This window comes from Petromyzon marinus, chromosome 84, assembly GCF_048934315.1.
Source record: "Petromyzon marinus isolate PM22_M1 ecotype Great Lakes invasive population chromosome 84, UKy_Petmar_22M1.pri1.0, whole genome shotgun sequence".
Taxonomy (NCBI): domain Eukaryota; kingdom Metazoa; phylum Chordata; class Hyperoartia; order Petromyzontiformes; family Petromyzontidae; genus Petromyzon; species Petromyzon marinus.
The window spans coordinates 3,692,583-3,706,001 of NC_133749.1; the positions used below are offsets into that span (position 1 = coordinate 3,692,583).

A 13,419-nucleotide genomic window follows, 5' to 3' on the forward strand; every position below is an offset into this window, starting at 1 on the left:
CATCACCCCCACCACCACCATCACCACCACCACCACCATCACCACCACCACCACCACCACCTCCCCCACCACCATCACCATCACCACCACCACCACCCCCACCACCACCACCACCACCATCACCCCCACCACCACCATCACCACCACCACCACCACCCCTACGAGAAGTGGCTCAGGAAGTACGCCACTGGGTACTCCTTCGAGTCGATGCCGAGCACCTTGCTGAGGTGCAACAGGCGGCTTGCGGCCGCCTGCCGCGTGCTCCCGTAGCAGGCGATGTTGCAGTATGGCTCCTCGTACTCCACCTCATCCTCATCCTTCTCATCCTCCTCATCCTCATCCTCCTCATCCTCCTCCTCCTCCTCCTCATTCTCCACCTCCACCTCCCCCTCCTCCCCGCCGCCGCCACAGCCGTCCCGCCGCTCGCCCCCTTCCTCGCCCCGCTCCTCCCGCTTCCTCCTCCTCCGCCTCCGCCCGCCTCCTCCGCCTCCACCGCCTCCTCCGCCTCCACCGCCTCCTCCACCGCCTCCGCCTCCACCGCCTCCGCCGCCTCCACCGCCTCCTCCTCCCACCCGCCTTGCCCCGGCCGCGTCGTCCATGAGCAGGTTCAGCCGCAGCGCCCCGGCGTCGTGCAGGGCCCGCAGCGCCGCCGGCGACGCCGGCCCGCCCGGCGCGAGCGCCTTGCCGTGCCGCGACGGCACGCACATCACCCCGACGAGGTGGCCGCGCGGCGCCAGCGGGCGGGCGGCGGGCCGGAGGCCGCAGGCGACGGCGAGCGCCGCGAAGAGGACGTCCACGTGGTGCACGGCGCGGATCCAGTCGCGGAGGTAGAAGCCGCCCATGCGCCCGTTGATCTCGACGAGGCGCGGCCCCGCCGGCGACAGCTTCAGCTCCACGTTGAAGACGCCGTCGGCGAGGCCGCAGCCGGCGCAGCAGCGGTGCGCCGCCGCGACCAGCTGCGACCGGCGGTCGCCGGCGAGGCCCGAGGGCATGGCCGCGGCCGTCTCGGCCAGGCCCGGCGGACGCGTGGGGCCGTTGTCCGAGACGAAGGCGGCGACGACGCGGCCGCCGAAGAGCACGAGGTCCACGTCGTGCTCCGTGCCGCCGGCGAACTCGGCGAGGAGGGAGCCGTTGCCGAAGCCGAGGCCGATGCCCGGGAAGTCGCTCTCCTGGCGGAGGTCGCGGGCGAGGGCGCGGGCCCGGCGGCGGCAGTCGGCGGCGCCGGCGACGAGGCGAGCGCCGACGGCGCCGGCGCCGAACTCCAGCTTGAGGACGCAGGGGAAGGCGAGGGAGCGGGAGGCCTCGTCGGCCTGGCGCCACGAAGACAGGGGCAGCGAGCGGACGGTGAAGGAGCTCGTCGACTGTTGGGGGTGGTGGGGTGGAGAGGAGGGGAGTGAGTGAGGGAGAGAGATGGTAAGATGGTGAGTGAGATAGTGAGATGGTGAGATGGTGAGATGGTGAGTGAGATAGTGAGATGGTGAGATGGTGAGATAGTGAGATGGTGAGATGGTGAGATAGTGAGATAGTGAGATAGTGAGATGGTGAGATAGTGAGATAGTGAGAAGGTGAGATGGTGAGATAGTGAGATAGTGAGAAGGTGAGATGGTGAGATAGTGAGATAGTGAGATGGTGAGATGGTGAGTGAGTGAGTGAGGGAGCGGGAGGCCTCGTCGGCCTGGCGCCACGAAGACAGGGGCAGCGAGCGGACGGTGAAGGAGCTCGTCGACTGTTGGGGGTGGTGGGTGGAGGGAAAGATGGTTAGTGAGAGAGATGGTGAGATGGTGAGATGGTGAGATGGTGAGATAGTGAGATGGTGAGTGAGTGAGTGAGATAGTGAGATGGTGAGATAGTGAGATAGTGAGATGGTGAGATGGTGAGATGGTGAGATAGTGAGATAGTGAGATGGTGAGATAGTGAGATAGTGAGATAGTGAGATAGTAAGATAGTGAGATGGTGAGATAGTGAGATAGTGAGATAGTGAGATGGTGAGATGGTGAGATGGTGAGATAGTGAGATGGTGAGATAGTGAGATAGTGAGACAGTGAGATAGTGAGATAGTAAGGTAGTGAGATAGTGAGATAGTGAGATAGTAAGATAGTGAGATAGTGAGATAGTGAGATAGTGAGATGGTGAGATGGTGAGATAGTGAGATAGTGAGATAGTGAGTGAGTGAGATGGTGAGATAGTGAGATAGTGAGATGGTGAGATAGTGAGATGGTGAGATAGTGAGATGGTGAGATGGTGAGATAGTGAGATAGTGAGATGGTGAGTGAGTGAGATAGTGAGATAGTGAGATAGTAAGATAGTGAGATAGTGAGATGGTGAGATGGTGAGATAGTGACATGGTGAGATAGTGAGATGGTGAGATAGTGAGATAGTGAGTGAGATAGTGAGTGAGATGGTGAGATAGTGAGTGAGTGAGATAGTGAGATGGTGAGTGAGTGAGTGAGGGAGCGGGAGGCCTCGTCGGCCTGGCGCCACGAAGACAGGGGCAGCGAGCGGACGGTGAAGGAGCTCGTCGACTGTTGGGTGGGTGGTGGAGAGGAGGGGAAGATGGTTAGTGAGAGAGATGGTGAGATAGTGAGATGGTGAGATGGTGAGTGAGTGAGTGAGGGAGCGAGATAGTGATTGAGATGGTGAGTGAGTGAGTGAGGGAGCGAGGGAGATAGTGAGATAGTGAGACAGTGAGATAGTGAGATGGTGAGATGGTGAGATAGTGAGATAGTGAGATGGTGAGATAGTGAGATAGTGAGATAGTGAGATGGTGAGATGGTGAGATAGTGAGATAGTGAGATGGTGAGATAGTGAGATGGTGAGATAGTGAGATAGTGAGATGGTGAGATGGTGAGATAGTGAGATAGTGAGATGGTGAGATAGTGAGATAGTGAGACAGTGAGATAGTGAGATAGTGAGATGGTGAGATGGTGAGATGGTGAGTGAGTGAGTGAGGGAGCGGGAGGCCTCGTCGGCCTGGCGCCACGAAGACAGGGGCAGCGAGCGGACGGTGAAGGAGCTCGTCGACTGTTGGGGGTGGGTGGAGGGGAAGATGGTTAGTGAGAGAGATGGTGAGATGGTGAGATGGTGAGATGGTGAGATGGTGAGATAGTGAGATAGTAAGATAGTGAGATGGTGAGATAGTGAGACGGTGAGTGAGTGAGATAGTGAGTGAGATAGTAAGATAGTGAGATAGTGAGATGGTGAGTGAGTGAGTGAGGGAGAGAGGGAGACAGTGAGTGAGTGAGATAGTGAGATGGTGAGATAGTGAGATAGTGAGATGGTGAGATAGTGAGATGGTGAGATGGTGAGATGGTGAGATAGTGAGATGGTGAGATAGTGAGATAGTGAGATAGTGAGATAGTGAGATAGTGAGATAGTGAGATGGTGAGATGGTGAGATAGTGAGATAGTGAGATAGTGAGATAGTGAGATGGTGAGATGGTGAGATGGTGAGATAGTGAGATAGTGAGATAGTGAGATGGTGAGACAGTGAGATGGTGAGTGAGTGAGATGGTGAGATAGTGAGATAGTGAGATGGTGAGTGAGTGAGATGGTGAGATGGTGAGATGGTGAGATAGTGAGATGGTGAGATGGTGAGATGGTGAGATAGTGAGATAGTGAGATAGTGAGATGGTGAGATGGTGAGATAGTGAGATAGTGAGATGGTGAGTGAGTGAGATGGTGAGATGGTGAGATGGTGAGATAGTGAGATGGTGAGATGGTGAGATGGTGAGATAGTGAGATAGTGAGATAGTGAGATGGTGAGATAGTGAGATAGTGAGATAGTGAGATAGTGAGATAGTGAGATAGTGAGATAGTGAGATGGTGAGTGAGTGAGTGAGGGAGCGGGAGGCCTCGTCGGCCTGGCGCCACGAAGACAGGGGCAGCGAGCGGACGGTGAAGGAGCTCGTCGACTGTTGGGGGTGGTGGGTGGAGAGGAGGGGAGTGAGTGAGGGAGAAGGTGAGATGGTGAGATGGTCAGATGGTGAGATGGTGAGTGAGGGAGATGGTGAGATAGTGAGATGGTGAGATGGTGAGATAGTGAGTGAGTGAGTGAGGGAGCGAGGGAGATAGTGAGATAGTGAGACAGTGAGATAGTGAGTGAGATAGTGAGATAGTGAGATAGTGAGTGAGATAGTGAGATGGTGAGATGGTGAGATAGTGAGATAGTGAGATGGTGAGATGGTGAGATGGTGAGTGAGTGAGGGAGCGAGGGAGATGGTGAGATAGTGAGATGGTGAGATGGTGAGATGGTGAGATAGTGAGTGAGTGAGGGAGCGAGGGAGATGGTGAGATAGTGAGATAGTGAGATAGTGAGTGAGATAGTGAGATAGTGAGATAGTGAGATGGTGAGATAGTGAGATAGTAAGATAGTGAGTGAGTGAGGGAGCGAGGGAGATGGTGAGATAGTGAGATAGTGAGATAGTGAGTGAGATAGTGAGATAGTGAGATAGTAAGATAGTGAGATAGTGAGATGGTGAGATAGTGAGTGAGATAGTGAGATAGTGAGATAGTAAGATAGTGAGATAGTGAGATAGTAAGATAGTGAGATAGTGAGATAGTAAGATAGTGAGATAGTGAGATAGTGAGTGAGATAGTGAGATGGTGAGATAGTGAGATAGTGAGTGAGATAGTGAGATAGTGAGATAGTGAGTGAGATAGTGAGATAGTGAGTGATTGAGATAGTGAGATAGTGAGTGAGTGAGTGAGGGAGCGAGGGAGATGGTGAGATAGTGAGATAGATAGTGAGTGAGATAGTGAGATGGTGAGATCGTGAGATAGTGAGATGGTGAGATGGTGAGATGGTGAGATAGTGAGATGGTGAGATGGTGAGATGGTGAGATAGTGAGATGGTGAGATAGTGAGATGGTGAGATAGTGAGATAGTGAGATGGTGAGTGAGATAGTGAGATGGTGAGATGGTGAGATGGTGAGATAGTGAGATGGTGAGTGAGATAGTGAGATAGTGAGATAGTGACATAGTGACATAGTGAGGGAGATAGTGAGATGGTGAGATAGTGAGATAGTGAGTGAGTGAGTGAGATAGTGAGTGAGTGAGATGGTGAGATAGTGAGATGGTGAGACAGTGAGATAGTGAGATAGTGACATAGTGAGGGAGATAGTGAGATGGTGAGATAGTGAGATAGTGAGTGAGATAGTGAGTGAGTGAGATGGTGAGATAGTGAGATGGTGAGACAGTGAGATAGTGAGATAGTGAGTGAGATAGTGAGATAGTGAGTGAGTGAGATGGTGAGATAGTGATATAGTGAGATAGTGAGATAGTGAGTGAGATAGTGAGATAGTGAGATAGTGAGAGGGTGAGTGAGTGAGATGGTGAGATAGTGAGATAGTGAGATGGTGAGATGGTGAGATAGTGAGATAGTGAGATGGTGAGATGGTGAGATGGTGAGATAGTGAGATGGTGAGATGGTGAGATGGTGAGATAGTGAGATAGTGAGTGAGATAGTGAGATAGTGAGATAGTGAGTGAGATAGTGAGATAGTGAGATAGTGAGTGAGATAGTGAGATAGTGAGACAGTGAGACAGTGAGATAGTGAGATAGTGAGATGGTGAGATAGTGATATAGTGAGATAGTGAGATAGTGAGTGAGACAGTGTGATAGTGAGTGAGATAGTGAGATAGTGAGATAGTGAGTGAGATAGTGAGCTAGTGAGTGAGATAGTGAGACAGTGAGATAGTGAGATGGTGGGATAGTGAGATAGTGAGATAGTGAGTGAGATAGTGAGATAGTGAGTGAGATAGTGAGATGGTGAGAGAGTGAGATAGTGAGATAGTGAGTGAGATAGTGAGTGAGATAGTGAGATAGTGAGATAGTGAGAAAGTGAGTGAGATAGTGAGTGAGATAGTGAGATAGTGAGAGAGTGAGTGAGATAGTGAGATAGTGAAATAGTGAGACAGTGAGATAGTGAGATAGTGAGTGAGATAGTGAGATAGTGAGTGAGATAGTGAGATGGTGAGATAGTGAGATAGTGAGATGGTGAGATGGTGAGATAGTGAGATAGTGAGATGGTGAGATGGTGAGATGGTGAGATGGTGAGATAGTGAGATGGTGAGATGGTGAGATAGTGAGATCGTAAGATAGTGAGATAGTGAGATGGTGAGATGGTGAGATGGTGAGAAAGTGAGATGGTGAGATGGTGAGATAGTGAGATAGTGAGATGGTGAGATGGTGAGATGGTGAGATAGTGAGATAGTGAGACAGTGAGATAGTGAGATGGTGAGATGGTGAGATGGTGAGATAGTGAGATAGTGAGGATGGTGAGATGGTGAGATAGTGAGATGGTGAGATGGTGAGATGGTGAAATAGTGAGATAGTGAGTGAGATAGTGAGATAGTGAGATAGTGAGTGAGATAGTGAGATAGTGAGATAGTGAGTGAGATAGTGAGATAGTGAGATAGTGAGATGGTGAGATAGTGATATAGTGAGATAGTGAGATAGTGAGTGAGACAGTGAGATAGTGAGATAGTGAGTGAGATAGTGAGATAGTGAGTGAGACAGTGAGATAGTGAGTGAGATAGTGAGATAGTGAGATAGTGAGTGAGATAGTGAGATAGTGAGTGAGATAGTGAGACAGTGAGATAGTGAGATGGTGGGATAGTGAGATAGTGAGATAGTGAGTGAGATAGTGAGATAGTGAGTGAGATAGTGAGATGGTGAGAGAGTGAGATAGTGAGATAGTGAGATAGTGAGTGAGATAGTGAGTGAGATAGTGAGATAGTGAGATAGTGAGAAAGTGAGTGAGATAGTGAGTGAGATAGTGAGATAGTGAGAGAGTGAGACAGTGAGATAGTGAGATAGTGAGTGAGATAGTGAGATAGTGAGATAGTGAGTGAGATAGTGAGATGGTGAGATATTGAGATAGTGAGATGGTGAGATGGTGAGATAGTGAGATAGTGAGATGGTGAGATGGTGATATGGTGAGATAGTGAGATAGTGAGATGGTGAGATGGTGAGATAGTGAGATAGTGAGATCGTGAGATAGTGAGATAGTGAGATGGTGAGATGGTGAGATGGTGAGAAAGTGAGATGGTGAGATGGTGAGATAGTGAGTAGTGAGATGGTGAGATGGTGAGATGGTGAGATGGTGAGATAGTGAGATAGTGAGACAGTGAGATAGTGAGATGGTGAGATGGTGAGATGGTGAGATAGTGAGATAGTGAGTGAGATAGTGAGATAGTGAGATAGTGAGTGAGTGAGATAATGAGATAGTGAGATAGTGAGTGAGATAGTGAGATAGTGAGATAGTGAGACAGTGAGATAGTGAGTGAGATGGTGAGATGGTGAGATAGTGAGATAGTGAGTGAGATAGTGAGATAGTGAGATAATGAGATAGTGAGATGGTGAGTGAGATAGTGAGATAGTGAGATAGTGAGATGGTGAGATCGTGAGATAGTGAGATAGTGAGATGGTGAGATAGTGAGATAGTGAGACAGTGAGATAGTGAGATAGTGAGACAGTGAGTGAGATAGTGAGATAGTGAGTGAGTGAGATAGTGAGATAGTGCGATAGTGAGATAGTGAGAGAGTAAGATAGTGAGTGAGTGAGATAGTGAGCTAGTGAGATAGTGAGATGGTGAGATAGTGAGATAGTGAGATGGTGAGATAGTGAGTGAGATAGTGAGATGGTGAGATAGTGAGATGGTGAGACAGTGAGATAGTGAGATAGTGAGTGAGATAGTGAGATGGTGAGATGGTGAGATGGTGAGATAGTGAGATAGTGAGATGGTGAGATGGTGAGATAGTGAGATAGTGAGATCGTGAGATAGTGAGATAGTGAGATGGTGAGATAGTGAGATGGTGAGACACTGAGATAGTGAGATAGTGAGATAGTGAGATGGTGAGATAGTGAGATAGTGAGTGTGATGGTGAGATGGTGAGTGAGTGAGATAGTGACATGGTGAGATAGTGAGTGAGTGAGTGAGGGAGCGAGGGAGATGGTGAGATAGTGAGATAGTGAGATAGTGAGTGAGATAGTGATATGGTGAGATAGTGAGATAGTGAGATGGTGAGATGGTGAGATGGTGAGATAGTGAGATAGTGAGATGGTGAGATGGTGAGATGGTGAGATAGTGAGATGGTGAGATGGTGAGATGGTGAGATGGTGAGATAGTGAGATAGTGAGATGGTGAGATAGTGAGATCTTGAGATAGTGAGATAGTGAGATGGTGAGATGGTGAGATGGTGAGAAAGTGAGATGGTGAGATGGTGAGATGGTGGAGATAGTGAGACAGTGAGATAGTGAGATGGTGAGATGGTGAGATGGTGAGATAGTGAGATAGTGAGTGAGATAGTGAGATAGTGAGTGAGTGAGATAATGAGATAGTGAGATAGTGAGTGAGATAGTGAGATAGTGAGTGAGATGTGAGATAGTGAGATAATGAGATAGTGAGATGGTGAGTGAGATGGTGAGATAGTGAGATGGTGAGATAGTGAGATGGTGAGATAGTGAGATAGTGAGAGGTGAGATAGTGAGAGTGAGATAGTGAGTTAGTGAGACAGTGAGTGAGATAGTGAGTGAGTGAGATAGTGAGATGTGAGATAGTGGTGAGTAAGTGTGAGTGAGTGTGTGTAGTGAGTGGTGAGATAGTGAGATGGTGAGAGTGTGAGATAGTGAGATGGTGAGATAGTGAGTGAGATAGTGAGATGGTGAGATAGTGAGATGGTGAGACAGTGAGATAGTGAGATAGTGAGTGAGATAGTGAGATGGTGAGATGGTGAGATGGTGAGATAGTGAGATAGTGAGTAGTGAGATGGTGAGATGGGAGATGGTGAGAAAGTGAGATGGTGAGATGGTGAGATAGTGAGATAGTGAGATGGTGAGATGGTGAGATGGTGAGATAGTGAGATAGTGAGACAGTGAGATAGTGAGATGGTGAGATGGTGAGATGGTGAGATGGTGAGATGTGAGATAGTGAGTGAGATAGTGAGATAGTGAGATAGTGAGTGAGTGAGATAATGAGATAGTGAGATAGTGAGTGAGATAGTGAGATAGTGAGATAGTGAGACAGTGAGATAGTGAGTGAGATGGTGAGATGGTGAGATAGTGAGATAGTGAGTGAGATAGTGAGATAGTGAGATAATGAGATAGTGAGATGGTGAGTGAGATAGTGAGATAGTGAGATGGTGAGATAGTGAGCTAGTGAGATAGTGAGATGGTGAGAGAGTGAGATAGTGAGACAGTGAGATAGTGAGATAGGGAGACAGTGAGTGAGATAGTGAGATAGTGAGTGAGTGAGATAGTGAGATAGTGAGATAGTGAGAGAGTAAGATAGTGAGTGAGTGAGCTAGTGAGATAGTGAGATAGTGAGATGGTGAGATAGTGAGTGAGATAGTGAGATGGTGAGATAGTGAGATGGTGAGACAGTGAGATAGTGAGATATGAGTGAGATAGTGAGATAGTGAGATGGTGAGATAGTGAGATAGTGAGATGGTGAGATAGTGAGATGGTGAGACAGTGAGATAGGGAGATAGTGAGATAGTGAGATAGTGAGTGAGATAGTGAGTGAGATAGTGAGACAGTGAGATAGTGAGATAGTGAGATGGTGAGACAGTGAGATAGTGAGATGGTGAGACAGTGAGATAGTGAGATGGTGAGATAGTGAGATAGTGAGTGCGATAGTGAGATAGTGAGACAGTGAGATAGTGAGATAGTGAGATGGTGAGATGGTGAGATAGTGAGATAGTGAGATGGTGAGGTAGTGAGATAGTGAGATAGTGAGTGAGATAGTGAGTTAGTGAGATAGTGAGTGAGATAGTGAGATAGTGAGATGGTGAGATGGTGAGATAGTGAGATAGTGAGATCGTGAGATAGTGAGATAGTGAGATAATGAGATAGTCAGATAGTGAGATAGTGAGACAGTGAGATAGTGAGATAGTGAGTGAGTGAGATAGTGAGATAGTGAGTGAGATAGTGAGATAGTGAGATAGTGAGATAGTGAGTGAGATAGTGAGTGAGATAGTGAGACAGTGAGATAGTGAGATAGTGAGATGGTGAGATGGTGAGATAGTGAGATAGTGAGATGGTGAGATGGTGAGATAGTGAGATAGTGAGTGAGTAAGTGAGATAGTGAGTGAGATAGTGAGATAGTGAGTGAGTGAGTGAGATAGTGAGTGAGATAGTGAGATAGTGAGTGAGATAGTGAGATAGTGAGATAGTGAGATGGTGAGATAGTGAGATAGTGAGATGGTGAGATAGTGAGTGAGATGGTGAGATAGTGAGATAGTGAGTGAGATAGTGAGATAGTGAGATAGTGAGACAGTGAGATAGTGAGATGGTGAGATAGTGAGATAGTGAGATGGTGAGATAGTGAGATAGTGAGTGAGTGAGATAGTGAGATAGTGAGTGAGATAGTGAGTGAGTGAGATGGTGAGATGGTGAGATGGTGAGATAGTGAGATAGTGAGATAGTGAGTGAGATAGTGAGATGGTGAGATAGTGAGATGGTGAGATAGTGAGATGGTGAGATGGTGAGATGTGAGTGAGATGGTGAGACAGTGAGATAGTGAGATAGTGAGTGAGATGGTGAGACAGTGAGATAGTGAGATAGTGAGATGGTGAGACAGTGAGATAGTGAGATAGTGAGTGAGATAGTGAGATAGTGAGATGGAGAGATAGTGAGTGGTGAGTGAGCCGGCCTGGCATCACGAGCCAGCGACATTAAAAATCAATCAATTTGTAACATTTTTTGAGATGCGTTTTTCTGGATTTTGTCTCTCACTGTTCAAATAAAACCTACCATTAAAATTATAGACTGATCATTTCTTTGTCAGTGGGCAAATGTACAAATTAGCAGGGATCAAAGACTTTTTTTCCCTCATTACAACACACACACTACAAACACACCACACACAACTACTACACTATACACTACACTACTACACTATACACTACACTATACACTACATACACACTACACACACCAAACACAACACTATACACTACACTACAACACTACTCTATAATACACTATACATTAAACTACACACTACACTATAGACTACACTATACACTACACAACAAACTACACTACACACTACACTACTACACTACACACACACGACACATACACTATAACACTACTACACTACTACACACTACACTATACACTACACTACTACACACTACACTATACACTACACAATACACTACTACACTACACACTACACAATACACTACACACCACACTACACTACCACTACACTACACTATACACTACACTACACACCACACTACACTACACACTACACATACACTACACTACTATACACTATACTATACACTACACTACACACCACACTACACTACACACTACACTATACACCACTACTACACACTACACTATACACTACACTACTACACACTACACTATACACACTATACACTACTACACTACACACTACACTATACACTACACTACTACACACTCCACTATACACTACACTATACACCACACTACACTACACACTATACACTACACTATACACCACACTACACTACAAACTACACTATACACTACTACACACCACAGTACACACTACACTATACACTAAAATACTACACACTACACTATACACTACACTACTACACACTACACTATACACTACACTACTACACACTACATTATACACTACACTACTACACACTACACTATACACTACCACACTACACACCACACTACAAACTACACTACAAACTACACTACACACTACACTACACTATACACTACACACTACACTATACACTACACTATACACCACACTACACTACTACACACTACACTATACACTACACTATACACTACTACACTACACTATACACTACACTACACACCACACTACTACACTACACACTACACTACACACTACACACTACAAACTACACTACAAACTACACTACAAACTACACTATACACTACACTATCACTACACTACACACCTACAACTACACACACACCACACGCCCCCCACACCCCCCACCACACCCCCTACCCCCCCCCCCCCCTCACCCCCCCACCCCCCCCAACCCCCCCCCCTCCCCCCCCCCCCCACCAAAACACCCACGGGCGACGTGGACAGGTGCTGGTGGGTGATGCTCTTCTGCTTGACCCTCCGCATGGCCTCGACCGAGTTGCCTCGCAGGCCTAGGAGGTGGGCCACGCCTGCCGCTAGCACGATACACTCCTCCCAGAAGGCGAGACAGCCGCGCGGCCTGAGGCCCCGGGCCGCCACGGCCGCTGCTATGGCTTTCGCGTGCACGTCATCGCGGCGGTGATCCACGTAGTCGTAGAAGGTGAACGAGGTCACCATGCTCGCGGCGAAGTGCGCCGGGTTGGAGTCTACGAGGTGGATCTGTGGGTGGTGTGTGGGTGGTGGGTGGTGTGGGTGGAGTGTGGGTGGGTGGGTGGTGGTGGGGGGTGGGGGGGAGAGATGTGCATGGTGGGTGAGGTACGATGCGGAAGAGGTGCAGCACTACTATAAACTATACACTACACTATGCATTATACACTACACTATACACTATACACTACACTATACACTACACTATACACTACACTATACACTACACTATACACTACACTATACACTACACTATACACTACACTACACACTACACTATACAATACACTATACACTACACTATACACTACACTATACACTACTATACACTACACTATACACTACACTATACACTACTACACTATACACTACACTACTATACACTACACTATACAATACACTAGACACTACACTATACACTATATTATACACTACACTATACACTACTACACTATACACTACTACACTACTACACTATACACTACACTACTATACACTACACTATACACTACATTATACACTACACTATACACTACAGTATATACTACACTATACACTACACTAAACACTACACTATACACTATACTACTATACACTACACTATACACTACACTACTATACACTACACTATACACTACACTATACACTACTACACTATACACTACACTACTATACACTATTACACTATACACTATACTATACACTACACTATACACTATACTATACACTACTACACTATACACTACACTACTATACACTACACTATACACTACTACACTATACACTACTACACTATACACTACACTATACACTACACTACTATACACTATACACTATACTATACACTACATTATACACTACACTATACACTACACTATATACTACACTATACACTACACTAAACACTACACTATACACTATACTACTATACACTACACTATACACTACACTACTATACACTACACTATACACTACAATACTACACTACTATACACTACACTATACATTACACTACTATACACTACACTATACACTACACTATACACTATACTACTATGCACTACACTA

At 46.8% G+C, this 13,419-nt stretch overlaps 2 protein-coding genes across 2 annotated transcripts in view; one reads left to right on the forward strand and one right to left on the reverse strand.

The window, feature by feature from the left end:
* Positions 1-122: 122 nt before the first annotated feature.
* Positions 123-12,358, reverse strand: LOC142907899 (uncharacterized). The gene is made up of 4 exons (XM_076057809.1): positions 12,076-12,358; positions 3,229-3,910; positions 512-3,046; positions 123-430 (listed from the first exon to the last, which is right to left on the reverse strand). Exons 1-4 carry the CDS (start codon positions 12,319-12,321, stop codon positions 159-161), a joined length of 3,735 nt encoding a protein of 1,244 aa, XP_075913924.1. The 5' UTR covers positions 12,322-12,358; the 3' UTR covers positions 123-158.
* Positions 12,359-12,441: 83 nt separating this feature from the next.
* Positions 12,442-13,419, forward strand: part of LOC142907900 (uncharacterized) — a 25,514-nt gene continuing 24,536 nt past the window's right edge. The window contains exon 1 of the mRNA XM_076057810.1: positions 12,442-12,459. Coding sequence (XP_075913925.1) covers positions 12,442-12,459 — 18 coding nt within the window. The remainder of the gene's footprint in view (positions 12,460-13,419) is intronic.

What these genes read in the sequence shown, in the direction of transcription:
- LOC142907899 (XM_076057809.1), bottom strand. Translation starts at nt 12,321, where the DNA reads ATGGTGACCTCGTTCACCTTCTACGACTACGTGGATCACCGCCGCGAT. An exon ending in AGCACCTGTCCACGTCGCCC is followed by an intron (nt 3,911 to 12,075) that starts GTGGGTGTTTTG and finishes CACCCCCAACAG; the next exon opens with TCGACGAGCTCCTTCACCGT. An exon ending in CGGAGGCGGTGGAGGAGGCG is followed by an intron (nt 431 to 511) that starts GTGGAGGCGGAG and finishes GGGGCGAGGAAG; the next exon opens with GGGGCGAGCGGCGGGACGGC.